The 19,206-nt window shown below is 35.0% G+C and overlaps 1 protein-coding gene across 1 annotated transcript; it reads left to right on the top strand.

Annotated features, from left to right (window-relative positions):
* Positions 1-10,204: 10,204 nt before the first annotated feature.
* LOC107760873 (uncharacterized) lies at positions 10,205-15,473 on the top strand. The gene is made up of 3 exons (XM_016578984.2): positions 10,205-11,316; positions 12,665-12,857; positions 14,767-15,473. The coding sequence occupies exons 1-3, from the start codon at positions 10,558-10,560 to the stop codon at positions 15,255-15,257; spliced, it is 1,443 nt and encodes a 480-aa protein (XP_016434470.1). The 5' UTR covers positions 10,205-10,557; the 3' UTR covers positions 15,258-15,473.
* The last annotated feature ends 3,733 nt before the right edge of the window (positions 15,474-19,206 follow it).

Raw genomic sequence — 19,206 nt, forward strand, 5'->3', positions numbered from 1 at the left:
AATCATTTCGGTACCGAATCATTGGTTCACAAAGTCATCAGAGCAGGATACTACTGGGCCAATATGGAAAAAGATACGAAGGAATTCGTTCGAAAGTGCGATAAGTGTCAAAGATATGCACCGATGATCCACCAACCCGGGGAGCAACTCCATTCGGTCATATCCCCATGGCCGTTCATGAAATAGGGAATGAATATCGTCGGCCCTCTACCATCGGCCCCAGGTAAAGCTAAATTCATTTTATTTACGACTGACTATTTCTCTAAATAGGTTGAAGCACAGGCCTTCGAAAAAGTCAGGGAACAAGAAGTTATCGACTTCATCTGGGACCACATTATATGTCGATTCGGAATGTATGTCGAGATCGTATGCGACAATGGAAAATAATTTATCGGTAGCAAAGTAACAAAGTTTCTTGAAGACCACAAAATCAAAAGGATCTTGTCAACGCTATATCACCCCAGTGGGAACGGACATGCAGAATCAACGAACAAAACCATCATTCAAAATCTAAAGAAAAGGTTGAACGACGCTAAGGGAAAATGGAGAGAAATGTTGCCCGAGGTCCTTTGGGCGTATCGAACAACGTCAAAATCCAGTACGGGGTCAACACCATTCTCTTTAGTATATGACGCCGAAGCTCTAATCCCGGTCGAAGTCGGGGAACCTAGCGTCAAGTTTCGATATGCGACGGAAGAGTCGAATCACGAGGCTATGAATACAAGTCTCGAATTGCTAGATAAAAAATGGGAAAGCGCCCTCGTTCGAATGGCCGCACAGAAGCAACGGATCGAAAGGTACTACAACCGAAGAGCCAATTTTCGACATTTTAGAACCGGTGACTTAGTGCTAAGAAAAGTCACCCTCAATACTCGAGACCCAAACGAAGGAAAACTCGGCCCAAATTGGGAGGGACCATATTAGATCCTCGATATCGTCGGAAAAGTATCTTACAAACTCGGCATGATGAACGATGAACATTTGTCAAATAATTGGAACGTGTCACTCCTCAAACGATATTACTGCTAAGGTACAACCTTTTCCATTTTTATTTATATTTTATACTAACCGTTTGCAGAATCGAAGACATCAAAGGATTCTTCAAACGCAGTCCTTAGGTCTGAAAGCACGCGTTGCACTCTTTTTCCCTTAGACCGGTTTTTATTCTAAATGGATTTTTCCGGCGAGGTTTTTAATGAGGCAACCATTGTTCGTGCTAACTTAGAGCAATTCAATAGTATCCGAGACTCCTTTACAATCAATATCGAATACTTAGTGGGGGGCATCACCCTCGGATAGTTACAAGGAAAATACTTCATGTCGATATGGTCTCGATAGGTAAATTTTGTAGAGGACCAAACGGTCAAATGAACCATGTCCGTGTAGATTACTCGAGCCTTAATGGCAAAACATGTACACATGTATAATTTATTGGAAGAAGTATTATTCCTTACCAGATGCTCCATATTTTAGAAAAAGTTATACTTTGCAATTTCATACTTATGATCTATGGTGGAAACTAGCTTAAGGGCCGATCACTACTGAAGTTCAAACAATTTTTCAATACTCGGGGACTGCCGTCCAAAAAACCGACACGATCGAATTACTAAACCTCAATATCGTAAGACCTTTAAAAGGCAATTCTCGATTTTATAGGCCACAGCCACCACATTCGGGGACTGATACTTCGAACAAGTTCGAAGCATAACAGGGGAATAAGCCCAAAAGGCGAATCCCAAGTTAAAGGCTACAGCCAAATCAACACGGTTCAGAGACGTCCGATTTCCGTTATTAAACAGGCATTCGAATATATTCATAAATCAGTTAAAAAAGGCTATCCTCGGCTAAATTTCTAAGGGTCTCGATAATATTGACCCTCGAAAACCCTAATGGATACAAAGGCATTCGAACTCTCGAACAAATTCTTTATTTTATGCTAAGGCACTGCGAAACAAAGGGTCTCGATAATATCGACCCTTTAAAATCCTAATGGGTACAGAACCGTTCGAACTTTCGAGCAAATTCTTTATTTCGTGTTAAGGCACAACAGAATTTATATGATTAAATGATAAACTTATCAATCCAAAAAAGAGGAGAAAGCCATTCTTTTTGCTATGGCCGTATCGGTCTAATTTAAGAGCCTAAAGGGAAAGTTTATTTTTGAGTTTGAAGAAATCATCCTCACTCAATTAAAACCTAAGGGTCACCCTATTCCGAGTTCGAGCAAGTACTCACTCGATTATAAAAACTACACTAGTTCGGTTTCGATCAAAATGCCTAAGCCTCGAACTTATGAACAAAACTTTCACAAGGCATAAAAGAAATAAAGACAAGTCGAAAAAGAAAGAGATATTTATATATACGAATATTTACAAGGTCCGATCAGGATCCTATACAAAATATCAAAAGTGAAAAATCCTAAGGTTCATGATCTCCTCCGGGGGCAGCTTCTTCTACATCGAGGTCCTCACCATTCTCGGATCCGGTCTTGCTGCCATTATCATCATCATCATCGGAAGTGGCCAGCGCTCTAGTTTCGGCTTCATGCTATCTAGCCTTTGCTATCTCGTTAGTAAGATCGAAACCTCGAGCATGAATCTCCTAGAGGGTTTCCCTCCGAGATTGGCATTTGGCGAGTTCAGCAATCCAATATGCTCTAGTTTGAGCTGTCTCGGATGCCTCTCTCGCTTGTACTTGAGCGGCTTCAGCATCGGCCCGATAGACGGACACTGATAGCATCCGCCTCGGCCTTTGCATTTTCGGCTTCAGATTTGGCCTTGGCAAGTTCGGAAGCCAACCGAGCCTCGAGCTCCTCTATTTTCCTTGCTTGAGCCGAGCTCTTCTCCTTCATGCCTTGAAGTTGACTTTCGACCGATGATAATTGGGCTCGAGCAGTCTCTTTTTTTTTGCAGCAAAGCGGTCCATACCTTCTTTCCACCCCAAGGACTCCGCCTTTATCATGTCGACCTCCTCACGGAACTGCTCGATCCTCTCGATCTTCTGCTGCAGCTATGAGATTGAAATATTAGCCACCATTCCCGAATCGAGCCCATGAGCTTTTAAGACTTTCATTATCTGCTCGATCAGGGCTGTCTGATCTTGGCGAGCCTTGGCCAACTCAGCTCGAAGATCTTTGATCTCTTCCTCTTTCTGCCTACTAATAAATTTGAGGCTATTTCTCTCCTCCGAAAGCCCTCGGAAGTCAGCCTCACATCGGCTCAACTCTTCCTGAGACTTGGAAAATACCTCCTGATGAAGAGCTAAATCCTATATGAAAAAGAGGAAAAGTTAGGCAAAAAATAGAAGAATATGACATCAACAAAGGGAATCGAGACTTACCCGATTCAGGGCTCGTTGAGCCTCGAAGAAAAGATCCGATGCATCACTCGGGCCGGCAGCATCCTCGATACCTATAAACAAATCACGGAAGGGGTCCTCTCCCTCACGAGATCCGTCTACTTCGAGGGTCCCCAATGCTCGGGCTTCCCGAATTGCCCCTTCAGAAAAAGCAGGGAGAGTGGGCGAGTCTCCGATTACTATTGCCCCAAGTGAGTCACTTGGGGCAATAGTAATCGGAGACTCACCCACTCTCCTGAGTCACTTGGGGCGCTCTCCTCAGTTCGAAGAGCTTTAGGTCCGGTCCTTTCAGATATACCCACCGTTTGTTCACTTCGGTGGGAGGCATGCTCGATCTTCAATGACTCGGGGACTTTGCCCGAGTCCTTCTCCGATACCCCCTCAGTTCGAGGCGGAGCCTCATCAACCACTATCGATCCAACTATCTTTGGGGCATCGGTGGTTTTCTTCAATCGGGCCATCAGTATGGAGTCGTCATTTTCTTCTTCTTCGTCTTCATCCCTTACACGCCGAACAGATTCTTCGGTCAGAAGGATGTTGTTCTTCCCCGGCTTACAAGCCGTCCTTGTCTTAAGTTCTGGGTCCTTGGAAGCCAAGACCCTTTTTCTCTTGTTGTCCTTAGCCGGTTTCGGAATCGGGACCAAAGTCTCTTTCTCACCAGACGGGGGCCTCATGATCGCATCTTTGCACAGGCCTACACGCAAGAAAATTGGTTAAGTATAAGAAGACATTTTGATTGAATCATCAAAGACATGGGAAAAAGGCTTACCATGAGTTTTGGCCTCTCATCGTCCCTTTGATAAATCGCGCCATGAGCGCTCAGCGTACGTAGAGGTTGGGGCCAGGTCCCGAACCCAGCTCTTGAGGTTAGGAATTGCACTCGGCATCCAAGCGACTGCTACATCACAGAAAAGGATATCGATAAGAAGAAGCAAAGGGGCAAAACAATAAATAAGAACTAATAATGGGATTATACTTATGCTTCATATTCCATTTCTAAAGAAATGACATCTTCTCAGCCGGGATAAGGTCGGAAGTCCTCACTCGAACGAAACGGCCCATCCAGCCTCGTTCCTTGTCCTCATTTATGCTCGAGAACAACACTTTGGTGGCCCGGCGTTAGAGTTTTATTAACTCGCCTCGATAGAGGCGGGGGCTGTATAACCTGATGAGGTGGTCGAGGGTGAAAGGCATCCCCTCGACTTTGATTACGAAGAATCATAGCAGAATAATAATTCGTCAAAAAGAAGGATGGATTTGGCATAGGGTTATTTGGTACTGACGGTAAAAATCAATGACGACCGGGTCGAGGGGGCCTAGCGTGAAAGGTTCCACATGGGTGGTAATGTCTTCTCCCGGGGTCGGGTCACCACTTCTTTGCCTTTTCAGTTGCAATCTTTCCTTTCCTGCTTAAGGTACCCTTCAGTTATCGAGCATATGTACCTCGACACTGGCTGGCATCGACCAGGAATTGACGAGGCTTTATTGGTTTTGAAGTCATAAGTGATAACACCCCCCAGGAACACACTCTTCAGGTCGTGGCTCCACCGATGTTTTGTCGCCGACGGGCCGCGATGAAGAAACGTTTTTCTTCTGAGGAACAATCTTTGATGTTTTTGCCATTTTTGTATGGATTTGAAGTTAAAAATAGATGAAGATGATAATATTTGATGTTTTGAGAAGATGGTAGCAGTGAAAATAGTGAATTTGCAGATGAAGAAGTTAGAAGATATAAAAAGCTTTGGAGATTAAGAATCTGAAAGTAAAAGTTCGAAATGGTGGAGAGAGGGGCTATTTATAAATTTCACAATGACGGTTCAATATCGGCAGTGGCCGACCATCGACTGACGCGCATTTAATGCCTAACGAAAACATAAAAATAAAGGGGAAACAAATATTTTTCAGTTTTCAACAATCTCAAATCCAATTTTCGATAGAATTTCGGCTTAAGAAAAGCAGAAATACTATAGTGGTGAAGAAAAGAATTGGTGACAACAACTAAAAAAATAAGATAATCGAAACAAAAGAAACAACATGTATTAATAGAATCTAAGAAAAACATATAAGACTAATACTAGTACTGCAAGTGTGGAAAAAAAAATATAGGTTTGGAAAAAAATATGCTCGACTACCTACTAACCTACTACCCTAATTCTTACCTCTACACCCTCCTATCACGGATCATGTCTTCGGTAAGCTGAAAATGTATCATGTCCTGCCTAATCAACTCTCCCTAGTACTTTTTTTGGCCTACTTCTATCTTTTCTTAGATCCACCTTAGTCAATCTTCCGCACCTCCTTACTGGGGCATCCGTGCATCTTCTTTTCACATGTCCGAACTATTTCAACCTCATTTCACGCATCTTGTTTACCACATATTCCGCTCCCACCTCGACTAGTTTTAGCTAAAAACATAAATATAAATTATGAATGACTAGATTTAGTAAAAGTTAAAGCTCAAAGCTGAAAAGATGAAAGGTGAAATCCAGAAAATAAATGGGCATGCCACTATAATACAGGGACTAAAAGATAAATGTTTCCACAGTGGTGAAAGATAGAAAGAATATTCTTAAGATCCCTTTTGATCTGCAAATTCAGTTGGTTTCAAGTTCATTCTTATGTTTATCACTTTTGAATGAGAAGCAATGCATCAATTTAAAAATAGAAAGGAAACTGTCCTTTTTCTTTTCACAAAAAATCTCAAACTAGTATTTGAAAGAATAACACTACCCAATCCCTACACCCGAAATTAATAGTAGCACTTCAAAATTGAAAAGTCAAATTGTTTGAGTTTAGAGTTGTAACTAAAGTTTACATGTATATAATGAGTATAAAAACCTCAAAGATTAGAAATTAGTGGGAATTATTGACATTTAGCCACTGCTTTCTTTGTCTTATTCATATGGCAATGTTACTATTTGAATCATTGAAGGCAAACATATTTTTATAATAACTATATGTCGCCGGTGAGCTCTTGAAAATAATCGACTCAAATAGGTGCTTACATAAGTTCGTGTTTTCTTTTTTGATTCTTCTTCATTTGATAATTAAAAATATTTAGCAGAGTCAACTGTACATGCAACTTTCTCGTTCAAAAATTTTAAAAATCAAATAGTATTATCTGTATCGTGATATTTTAAAGTGTTTTCAAAATTTTTATTATATGGTTGCGATCTATATGAGTAATTTCAAAAATTTAATAATTAAACAATACATGTTCAAATCCAAAAAATAAAAAGGAAGCAAAACCTTGAACTCTCGTACTCGTAATAGTTGTGCAATTTTCAAATTTTGTGGGGCTTTTTTCATTAAATAAAGACATATGAGTAGACTAGTAGTGCATTGGGATGGTGGGTCAGGTATGCTCCACTCTTTTCAAGTCAAATCAAGAAGATCTCATTTCCGTAATGTTCAATAAATTATTCACAACAGAAAGAAAATAAAATCAGATTATTTTAATTGATTTAAATGGGTTAAATTTACTATTTACTAATCTAACCAAGGGTGCAAAAAGAAAATTCTATGTCGATTTTACTCACTTTCCTAATAAGATTATAAGATAATTTTACATGTGAGTATTTTTTTATAAAATAAATTCAATTTGAAAATTCGTCAACCAAACAATTGGGGATTATTTTTGTCGTTTCATTTCCAGTTAGAATTTGTGAGCCGTCAAAACGGTTACACATTATGAATACATGATTTATTTCCAGAGATCAATAAATGAAGAGTAACAAGTAAGGATTAAATGAGATTTTACAGAAATAAATGAACTGCTAGTCACTTCAATAATGATTAGATATACGTACGCCCATAATTTGAGATTAACAACTTCTCCCCAATGGTAATTGAGCTCCTTTATTGCAGGTCTGCGTACCAGTGGAGTCTGGGAAAGATAGTGTATACGCAAACTTTATTTCTACCTTGTGAATGTAAAGACGTTACTTCCAATAGACCATCGGCTCAAGAAAAATATAATCACAGCCAGAGACGGATCTAGAATTTCTAAAATATGGACGTTAGTCACAACAGTGTTAAAAAAGAAATACAATAATAGAGAAGCCATGCAAAAGAATCAGTAATAATAACAAGATAATAAGATTACCGAAGCAAAAGAAACATATGTAGTAATAAAAACCTAAGGCCCCGTTTGTTCATAAAAAAAAATTCTTTTTTTTCAAAAAACAAAATTTCAAAAATGTGTTTGTCCCTGAATTTTTGCAAGTTTTTTAAAAACTTTTCGAAAATAGAAATTTCAAAAACCAAAAAGTGGTCTTGATAGAAATTTATCGGTTGCTACTCACAAAACTATAATATTTTTTCAAGTGAAATATATATTCAAATATAATTTTAAATTTCAAATATCATTTTTCAACTTAACTTCAAATACTATTTTTTTTTAAAGATTATAATTTTTATGTCCAAACGCCTACTAAATCTATTGGTATGAAAAAAATATACGTCAAAATACCTACTAACTTTCTAGCACAGGCTAAACAATAGTATGGTTTAATTATATAAAACAATTCACCTCATATGTTTTCTTGTACCTTCGTTGCCAACTCAAATAATTGCTAATCAGTACTATCAATATTTACAAGCAGTGCATTTAACTCGGTGAAAGCAATGATTTTTGCAATTAGAATAGCAATAAGGGGCATTTAACTTAGGTACACTGACAAATTATTTAGGTCACAGCTTTTTAGGTAGTACTTCTATAATGTAGCAATGCAAGGGAACTAAATAGTATATGTCTCCAGTGAAGGACTGTAAATTGTAGCCCTTCTGTCAAATATATAGGTATAGAGATATGAGTTACTATTCAAAATTAGAGATATATATTGCCTCATTTTTTACCCCACGGGTAATAAAGTCTTCTATTTTTTCTTACTCTTCGTGCCTAATCAAACAAATTTATATAAATTGAAATGGAGAGTATTTATCTTAAACATACACAGAGTAAATATTCTTTCCTCCATCTAAGTTTATGTGATATTTTTCTTTTTAATTAATTCAAAAAGAATGTCACCTACCTTCTTCTGAAAATTGCTTAAATTTTTAGCATTTTTGTTTTACGTTTAATAGCATGACAGTTGAGTTTCAGCAGATATAAAAGTTCATGAAAATAAAGAAGAAATGAAACATCACATCACCACTATTATAAAATGATAATTTTGATACTTTTATAAATTAGGTATGTTAAAAAGAAGCAGAGTAACATGAAAAAAAGAAAAAAAAAACCCAGCTCGAATGATCCCGAAGGTTTGTGGGATAAATTTGAAATTGTATTTATCTCATATTTGATTATATATATTACTAATCTCGAAATAAATTTTAGGCTAAAATAATATGATTAGCTATCTCGATAATAATTGAGCTTTTCGAAAGAGATGCTTGCTAGAGCAGCTCAAATAGATATGAATTCAATTACAGCTTTGCCTCATCCCAGTAGGTGTCTGCACCATTGAACCAGTTAAACTTTCTCTGCTCGAGTGTGCATCCGCTCGTGTTCTAGCTCACTCGATAAAAAGCTAACTCTCTTCTCCAGTTATCATAATATTAGTATTTCCATGAAAAAATCATACTCCCTTCATTTTAATTTATGTGAATCTATTTGACTGGACATAAAATTTAAGAAAAGAGAGAATTTTTTTGAATTTGTAGTGTAAAATGAGACACATATATTTATGTGACTATAAATTATTGCATAAAGATAAATTATTTTCAAATAATAAAATAAATTATTTTTTTTGACACGAACTAAAAAAAAAATATGTTCACATAAATTTAAACGGAGGGCGTAGTATTTAAGGAAAAAAATGTTAATAACTGTGGTAACTTTATAGAAAAGACAAACAACTAATGTAATGCTGGTCAAATGAAAGCAAAGGTGTGAAAAGGTACGTGGAAAAGTGTGATTGGTCCAAAAGAGCGCTCTTCTCGGGTATTCTGTGACTGGCTCTGCCTTCCTTACCGCTTGCCAGCTCTCCTGCCTTTCCTTTATCTTCCTTTTCCTTCCAATCCATTGTTTTTTTAATTTTATGCTATTATAGAAGGTTAATTATTAGCTTATGAAATTATCTATTAAGACTTATCATAAGAAATTGATTTGTAATTACTTTATAAATAATTTATTAGTGTACATATATTTTATCTAGTCTGTCATAAAACTTAAAAAAAGTTGTGTGGCTCTTTCCCTTTGGCACCTCCTCTTTCAAGTAGCGGTCGTGTGTTCGAAACTTGAAAACTTCGGCAACGTTAAAATTGTCTCTATTAATATATAAGTTACGAATTCGAGCCGTGAAAGTAACTATTAATATTTACGTTAGAATAGATTGTCTAAATCACACCGAGTTATCCTTTTTGACTTAAAATTTAAACTCATATTATTCTTATTATGGATTCACCCTGTGTAATTACACTTACTAACTAAGATAAACTGTTTCTTATCCACCTACACTCCCAGCCTCTGTGTCTACACCATCTATAGGAATTTAGATATACACAATTATGTATGTAAAGCTCATGAGAGAGACACATAGAACTCCACAATCCACCCCAAAAATCATTTAGGGGTCATTAGGAGGAAAATAAGTTATTTTAAAATTAATTAATTCGAAATTAATTATTTAATGATTAATTATATTTTATCTTAATAATAAACTCAATTTAAATTTAATCTCGAAATTAATTATCTCCGAGATTGACGGCTTGGTCGCGGAACTATTACTACAAACCCCACAGTCCTACACATCTACTGTTGCACCCCTTATTACCATATTATATACACTTTTTTACAATTCCAATTTTCTCATGTTTTTATACACTATGTAATTATTTATTTATCATCCACCTTACCTCGATCTTGTAAAACTCCAGATTTGAATCAGGAACTCTCCTCATTCTTTCCCAAACCCCATTAGTAAACCCCCACTCCCCCTACCCCTACCCCTACCACCCCAACCTAGCTCTCTTTTTCTCGAGTCTCTAACTATATGTACACAACTTCCCCACTTCTCAATCTTCCACTTTTCAAAACCACATAACAAATCCCCACTCCCACTCCCACTCCCCCAACTCCACAATATAATCTCTTTGGTTATATTAAAAGTTGAAATCTCTTCAACTACTCAAATCCATTTTCAAAATCTCAAATCTTTTATTACTGATTAGGACTTTGGTTTTTTTTATTTTCTCGTAATGGCACAGAAGCATTTGCATGAGCTTTTGAAAGAAGATCAAGAACCATTTCAACTTAAAAATTACATAGCTGATAGACGTTTTCAGCTCAAAAGAGAAACCTCATTACAAACATACAAGAAACCAAAAACCAAAATTATCACAGAAACAACCTCAACCTCAACTTCAACTTCTACATTATGTAAACATGCTTGTTTTTTCTCTTTTCAAGATTCACCTGATGTTAGAAAATCACCTCTCAACAATTTCCCTTCACCTATAACAAATTGCAAAAATAGCCCCAAAAGAAAAGTCTTTCTTCATATCCCTACTACAACTTCCTCTTTACTTCTTGAAGCTGCAATTAGGATCCAAAAACAACAAAATTCTAAACCCAAAACACAAATTAACAAAGTGGGGTTTGGTTTATTTGGGTCAATTTTGAAGAAACTCAAGAACAGGAGCAGAAACAAGAAACAGGAAATCAAGAATGAGGAGGAAATTACTGTACAAGTGAAAAGTGGTTATTTTTGTAATAATAGTAGGCTAAGTAGTGCTGGTTGGTCAGAAAGCAATGAAGAGAAATCAATGGATTTTGAGACTTCAAGTAGTTGTAGGTCTGATAATGAGGAGGAAATTGAGGAGGTTGAATGTGAAAATAAATATTGTTCAAGTCCTATAAGTCCTTTTAGATTTTCTCTTCAGAAATGTCCGTCCAGCGGTCGCCGGACTCCGGAGTTCTCATCGCCGATAGCATCTCCGACTCGCCACAAGAAAGAGGTTTGTCATTTGTCTTTCTATTTTGTCACTAACTGTAGGTAAGCTTTTGGACATAATACAACAATGTTTGTTCGTAATACACTAATATTATATATGTATAATTTTTTGTTGGTAATACACTAATATTATATACCAAAATATGTATTTTGTCGACTATTATTTTAAAAAATGACTATAAATATATATTTCTATAAATTTTTGTGATAAATATTAGCCAGTCGCCCGATAAATATGCTAATTAATTGACTAAATTATACTGATAGTAAAAAAGTCCTTTTTCATATTCATAGGGAATTTCATTTCGATATAAGGAATTTTTAGTAAAAAATTTACATGTCGTATAGGAGTTAAAATTGAATTGTAAAACATCTTACAAAGTTGTAAGTTTGTGTATGTTAAATATATTTTTAAATATAATTTGTAATAATAAAAGTTGAGTTTATGTTATGTATACCATGTGTAAGCAATTTTTTCACCATCAGCTTAATTTCACCTGTCTTATTTTTAATTTTATAAACTTTGTATTTAAAGTAAATTTGCTTATGGATATATTTTAGGTGACCTCAACGTGTTATTTAACTTAAACACGTAAAAATTATGTTATTTCAGTAATAATTATATATTCCGGTAAAAATTTCTCTTAGCCAACATAAATAGAATGAGTCAACTCGTGACTCAAATAACTAAGTTTGACCTGGTTTTTACCTGTCGGCAAAAGGATCTCGTTGGTCTGATTCGGTGGCCGGAATGTCTACATTAAATGACAAAATTACCCATCAAAATTTTGACGTTTTAATAATCAAACAATATTTTAAGGGGAGAAATTTGTCATTTATCTAAATTGCTGGAGATTTCTATTTGTTTGATAATTGTACCTTTTTTATCACGCTTCTGCCACCAAAATCTTTTTTTAATTGACCTTGTCTAAATAAAACAAAATGACACTATTATCCACAAAACGACGAACCACAATTTTTTTCTTTTGTCATTTGGCCCCCAATTGATAATATTGTAAAGATCTTACACGATAGGCAGAGGTGGTATTTGGATTTATAGCTCGTTTTAATTAGTGTGTTTGTTTGTTCATATTTAATAAGTTTTAAATATAAATACAAAATTTAAGAAAAAATTACTAGATTATAGGTCTGCCCCGGCTCTACACCACCCTATTCCATATTATAATTGACAAATATAAAACTTAATGGAATAAATGTCAGTAGTCAACTTCCTATAATTCATGACCTAATGATAGAACATTCTGTCAAATAAGTAAAGCATTACATTTTGTTTAAATTATGTGGCTTATCTGGTTGTACTTAATACTAGTAATTGGTTTTCTTTTGTTTAGGACAAAGAAAATTATGAAGCAATAGGTTTGGCTAATATTGAACTAGAAGATGAGGAGAAAGAACAATGCAGTCCGGTTTCTGTGTTGGATCCTCCGTTTGATGATGATGGACATGAAGGCGAATATGAGGACGAGGACGAGGACGAGGAAGACGATGATTGTGATGTTGAATGCAACTATGCACTTGTACAAAGTACGTAAATCATATTTTCTCAAAATTATTTTGAATACTAATGTGCGATAAATTTTTTAGCTTTTTTCCGATTTAAAAGAATGATATATTATATACAACAGACCCCTCTATACCAGCATTCTTATACAACAATCATTTACTATAAAAGCTAGGTTTTTCTCGAAACCGATTTTTATGTTATGTTATAATATGTATCCTCTATAATGACATTCACTATAACAACCAAAAAATATTAGAACAAATGAGTTGTTATAGAGAGGTTTGACTGTATTAAGTTGTATCAGTAAATGCCATACAAGTTCTATAATACATAGTTCATAATTATATGTAATATATGTTGAATGCAATAATTAAGTAGTTAGTAATATATCATTAGTTGTGAAGTCATATTCAACAATTATGGAAATGCTGATTTCTTTATGGATATGTTTGGTTGGATATGCTATAATTGTAAGGTCATAACCAATTTTGATAATGCTGATTTTGATATATGAATTATTTCATGTGGGATCCATAAAAGGTTTCAATCTTTGATAAAAAGGTTTGTACGTTTGTGTGTTGTACATTACATGACATATTATCTTGGTTTGATGGTAAGTCTTGTACATCATTTCTGTTAATGTGACCTTATCTTGTTTATACATAAATTCATCCCCTAATTTTATTCATTTAGAAATGAGCTTAAGTTCTACTCACTGACAGTGTAAACAGATCGCGTATAAGTTAATTACACGTAAATCTCTATGAGAAATATTAATTGGTAGCTTGGTAAAAATGAGGAAGGGGGTCTTGGAGCAACTGTAAAGTTATCTCCTGTGATCCATAGGTCACGGGTTCTTGCCGCCGAAGCAGCTATTGAGGTTTGCATTATGTTAGGTTGTCTACATAACATCATTTGAGGTACTGTCTTTTTCCAGACCCCGCGTGAATGCGAGCTGTTTTGTGCACCGGCCTGTCCTTTTTCCCTTGGTAAAAATGACAACTAACCGGCTATATGAGGTAGTAACAAATTATACACATTTAGAGCAAATAAATTAAATCTTTTATTAATTGCATGATGACCCACATTTAGTGCAGGTGGGGCTTTTCACTTAATTGATATGCTTGTCCTCTTCAATTTATTGAACTTTGAGAAGAAACTCTCAAACTTCTTGAATTTCAAAAACATTTTCTAATTTGGGGTTCTGCCTTTTCAGTATTTTCTTCAGACTGCCATGATTCAGGGGCCTGATTACATGATAAGGGTACTTTTAGTAGGGTCCTTAAGTTGTTTTCTAGCATTCCCTCTTTACCATTTGTTCATAGTAGAAAATCACATTATTAAGTATAAGATCCCTTTTCTACTCTTTTTGTACAGTAACAATTAATACAATCAAAAGGGAACAGAGATGTCTAAAAATCAGTGTAAAAGTTACTATTTTTATTTTTACTATGTTTGGTTACTCGAAGGGGAGTCTTGGAGCAACGGTAAAGTTGTCTTTGTGTGACCTATAGGTCACGGGTTCGAGCCGTGGAATCTGCCACTAATGTTTGCATCAAGGTAGACTGCCTACATCACACCCCTTGGGATGCGGCCTTTCCCCGGATCCTCCGTGAACGTTGGAGTCTTGGAGCAACGGTAAAGTTGTCTTTGTGTGACCTATAGGTCACGGGTTCAAGTCGTGGAATCTGCCACTGATGCTTGCATGAGGGTAGACTGCCTACATCACACTCCTTGGGATGCGGCCTTTCCCCGGATCCTCCGTGAACGCGGGATGCTTCGTGCACCTGGCTGCCCTTTTTTTTTAATGTTTGGTTGCTTACTGTATTAATACAACAATAATTACGCCTCAGTTCCAAAAAGTTTGAGTCGTCTATATGAATCCTCATTGACTGAAAACTTATTTTGATTGTCATGCATTGCTAACAGGAGCGCAGCAGCAACTTCTCTATAAGCTTCGTAGGTTCGAGAAACTAGCGGAGTTAGATCCTATTGAACTCGAGAAACTAATGCTCGACGAAGAAGAAGAAGGAGGTGAAGACGGTCTTGAAGAGGAAGACGATGATGAAGATTCGTTATCATCATACAGAGACAGGGATTTCGATAAGTTTGCAAGTGAAGTGACAATCCCTTTTGACATGAAAAGGCTAGTGTCCGACCTGCTTTCCGAGGAGAAAACTGAAACTAACAGCTTGAACAATAGGGAAATCGTCTTCGGAAGAGTATGCAGGAGGTTAGATTCATGGCAATATGTGAGATCAGACACCATTGATATGATGGTTGAATCCGATTTGCAAACCGAGTTTGATGACTGGAAAAAGTTTCAAGAACAAAGGGAAGAAACAGCAATGGAAGTTGAGATCTCAATCTTTAGATTATTAGTAGAAGAATTAGCAGAGGAGTTAGTAGTTTTGGCCTAATACACAGAGAGATCTTCCCTGTTCTTTATTCTACTTTAGTCTAACTTTGTACTAAGACTTAGGCTAGTTTCTAATGCAAACCAAAGTGTTCTTTGGGATTAGACACTAGTATTAGTAGTTTTTAGCTTAATTACTTATCATGTATATGTGAGGGAAAAAGGTATATTCTATCCTGTTTCTTGAGTTTTAAAAAGTACAGCCCTCAATTTTTCTTAATAGAGTTTTATAATTATTATGTGGTTAGAGATAATAGGTAATTAGTGGAATAATTGAGATACACGCATGTTGCATTTGCCAAAGTCTTGGTAGGGAGAGTTATATGATACTTATTTTGGTGGAACGTAACAGATAATCAAGGTGAGATACACGTAGATTGCATTTGCCAAAGCCTTGGTAAGTTGAGTTATGCTATACTTATATTGACAGAATGTATTACATAATCAGTGGGATAGTTGAATTATGCAAGTTGATCAGGTGGAATGTTACAAATAACCGATAGAATAATCGAAATACTCTTAAGCTGGTTCAAATATCAAGCTTATGAAAGAAAAGCTTAAAAATCATGTCACTTTCACATGACACCAAATATTGACCTTTTTGGGGGTGTTTAGGTTTTGTTTTGTGAACTTTCCCCATAATAGTGTTGGCTAATGTCAAATTGATGCCATTTCACATAAATATGGAACTCAAAGAAAATTCTTCCACAATAGAATCAGAACCAATTCTTTGATAAGATTTTAAGTAAAGAATATTATTCTAGTAACTATAGCAGAAGAGATGCCAACTAAAGTAGATTCACCTTTACCATCAAAGAAACATACTAATAGGGAGGCATCTTTTTCTACCTTTTTAAACCTTATCCACATTTCCTTTATATAAAGCTTTGTAGCTGCCGCAAACAAGAATTGTGATGGAGTGGTAAATAATCTTTCGTTCTATACAGAGGTTTTGAATTCGAACCCTAAATATGGAATCGTCTTTATTAGATAGCACTTTAACTCCCAACGCAGATACCGAATGTTGGGCGAACCACCCCCCCAAAAAAAATTTCTAGCTGCCACTAAAACAACCAACCAACCCAACCAGAATATTCTCACAATTATGAGCTAGCTACCTTTACATAATTAAATTTACTAAAGTATTTATAGTGAATTCTCTCTCTCTTCCAATTTATATAAACTTGTTTGACTGAACACGAAATTTAAGAAAAAATGAAGACGTTTTGAATTTGTGGTCCTAAACAAGTCAAAAAGGGGTCCAGATTATTTGTGTGGTTATAAAAACTTCTCATTAAGGTTAGAATTGGAAGTTTAAGCTAAATTATTTCCAAATTTAGAAAGCGGTCATTCTTTTTGGAATGAACCAAAAAGAAAATAGGTTCACAAAAACTGAAAAAGAGGGAGTAACATATAGTTAGGAATTGCAAAAATGTTAAACATAGGACCTAACCCAACTAATGACTCATAATTGTTAAAGCAAAAGTTGGAGAAGAATTATTATTACATTTATTTTTGTAGCATGGATTAAGGGATGAGGTGTTAACTTTATAAAAGAGATGGTTGTTGCCTTCATAATTACCCTTTAGAACTAAAGAATAGAAAAAGGTGTATACGTTAACACGTTTAAGATATAAGAATAGATGCTTCTTGTTGTTTGCACTTTTCAAATGAGCTTTTCTCTTCTTTTATTTTATTTTATTTAACTTTTTCTTTTGCTCAAAGGAGAATATATTATATTATAAGCAGAGACGCAATAGACAACTTCAGAGTACATGATCATTGCTTTATGACGTGGATAATGTTATTCATTACTAGATTACTCAATCTGTCAAAGACTCAATAATGGATATAAATTTTATACCGCGTCAAGAAAATATAAATCTCTACTATTTTCGTGGGCGTTTGGACATAAAAATTGTAAAATTTCGAGAAAAAGTAAAAAATAATTTTAAATAAAAATGATATTTGAAAATTAGAGTTGTGTTTGGACATGAATATAATTTTGAGTTATTTCTGAATTTTTGTGAGTGGTCTGAGTGAAAATTTTGAAAAATATTTTTTTTATAGTTTTTCAAAATTTTGAAAAATTCTAAAATTCATCTTGAAGTGAAAAATAAAAATTTTATGGCAAAACACTAATTTCAAAAACCAAACAGGCTCATGTATCACACGTGTAAAATCTTAGAAAGTTCTACATGAATATTCTACCATATAAGAACGGTACATGAAATTTTAGTAATTTGAAAGAAAATATATTGAGAAGTAACCTATATGAAACTTCCTTCACGTCTAGTTATGTCAAGGGTCCTGAATAATATGAAAGATTAGTTAAGATTTGAGTTTCTTCTTTTTGAAAGTTATACCCGCTTTATAAAATGCTACATTTCACATTGAAGGGTGTAGGCAAACAATTAATAAAGTAGGAATAATATCATAAGAGATTGAAGTACAAATTCCAAATTAATTTCTTATGATTTGTTTTTGGTGGCCAGAATTACTAGGTACCTGTGTTAATGGAGATAGAAATTACGGCTAAATTAATCGGCAATACAAACACTATTGCTAATTAGAAAAAGAAAAAAAAAAGTTGCGTCTCAATTGGACAAGCATATCTAGGATAGATATCAACAAAACTAAACAATTTACATGTTACTCACAGGATAAGTTATTAATCTTGTATCAGGTAGGCTACTTATATCACACCTCTTTAAGTGTAGTATTTTTTCGAATTTTACATGAACACAAAATAATTTATACATCGGACTGTCCATTTTTTTAAATAATACACGTAACATGAATAGGAAATTTTCTTGCATGCTTGCATGGCCAAGTAATATGAATATGTTGAAATTTTATACCTAAACCATAGTGTAGACAAAGAAGCTTTGACAACAAATAGTGTCTAATTATGCTCTAACAACCGGCAGATTAGAAAGTTCAACTAATTCTCTCCTACAATAAAAACATTCTAAACATATATAATAATGCGTTAAATTAAATAATATATTTCCCACTTCATCATCATAATTATTATTTTTGTCATTTTTTAATTTAGCCTGTGCTGTAATTATGAAAGGGCCCCATCACAGGTGTTGATTCATTATATCATTTTCTTTTTATTTTTATGTGAAAACAATAAGTGGCAATAATGAGTTAATTAGTAATGAGAAAATTCATATGGATAATGGGATAATAATGGAGGAGCATCTGCTTACCACTACATTTTGTTTTTGTCAAAGCAGCTAGAATGACTAAAATTAGAGCAAAATGGATGAAATCAATCATAACATTCTATCAATCATAACATTCTCTCATTTAAGTACTCTCTTAGAATAATATCACAAAGCGATAAGTTAAAATTGAAATTAAAAAAATCAAAATCCTGCCACATGATAGGCTTTTTTGTGGCAACTAGATTATGCAGAATTTAACAATTTAGAATCATAATTTACGTTTTGGTGTTTGACTGAACACATCATTAATGAATAAAGAAAGTTTTTGAAACTTATGATCTAAAATAAATTATAAAAACTTATATGACTATAAATCAATAAAATATAAGGTTTAAAATTGAATATTTAAAATGCATAAGTTGTTTGGGACTGACTGAAAAAATAGTGCTATATAAAATGAAATTGAAAAAAATATTCCCTTTGTTTCCATTTAGTTGTCATGTTTGTGTACGGATAAAATCGGGAGCAAAGTTTTCCCGATTTTTCGATGAGAGAACGAAGGGGAAGCACTGATCGACGTGATTATAATCGAGACCAGGAACCCCTCATATCGATACCCGAGAGAAATGAACGATATATTTGAGATCAGACACGAAAAAGTGACATACCCCGGACCAAGTATAACTTCTGGACCTTGGCAGACGCGGTAAACGGTTATGCATGACGGATAGGGGGCCGTAATATTCGCCCTCAATCGGATATTACGATGCTAATCTC

Source organism: Nicotiana tabacum, chromosome 2, assembly GCF_000715075.1.
Source record: "Nicotiana tabacum cultivar K326 chromosome 2, ASM71507v2, whole genome shotgun sequence".
Classification (NCBI taxonomy): domain Eukaryota; kingdom Viridiplantae; phylum Streptophyta; class Magnoliopsida; order Solanales; family Solanaceae; genus Nicotiana; species Nicotiana tabacum.

Coding starts and splice junctions, on each gene's coding strand:
- LOC107760873 (XM_016578984.2), top strand. CDS start 10,558: ATGGCACAGAAGCATTTGCATGAGCTTTTGAAAGAAGATCAAGAACCA. Junction 11,317..12,664: donor CGACTCGCCACAAGAAAGAG/GTTTGTCATTTG, acceptor TCTTTTGTTTAG/GACAAAGAAAATTATGAAGC. Junction 12,858..14,766: donor CAACTATGCACTTGTACAAA/GTACGTAAATCA, acceptor CATTGCTAACAG/GAGCGCAGCAGCAACTTCTC.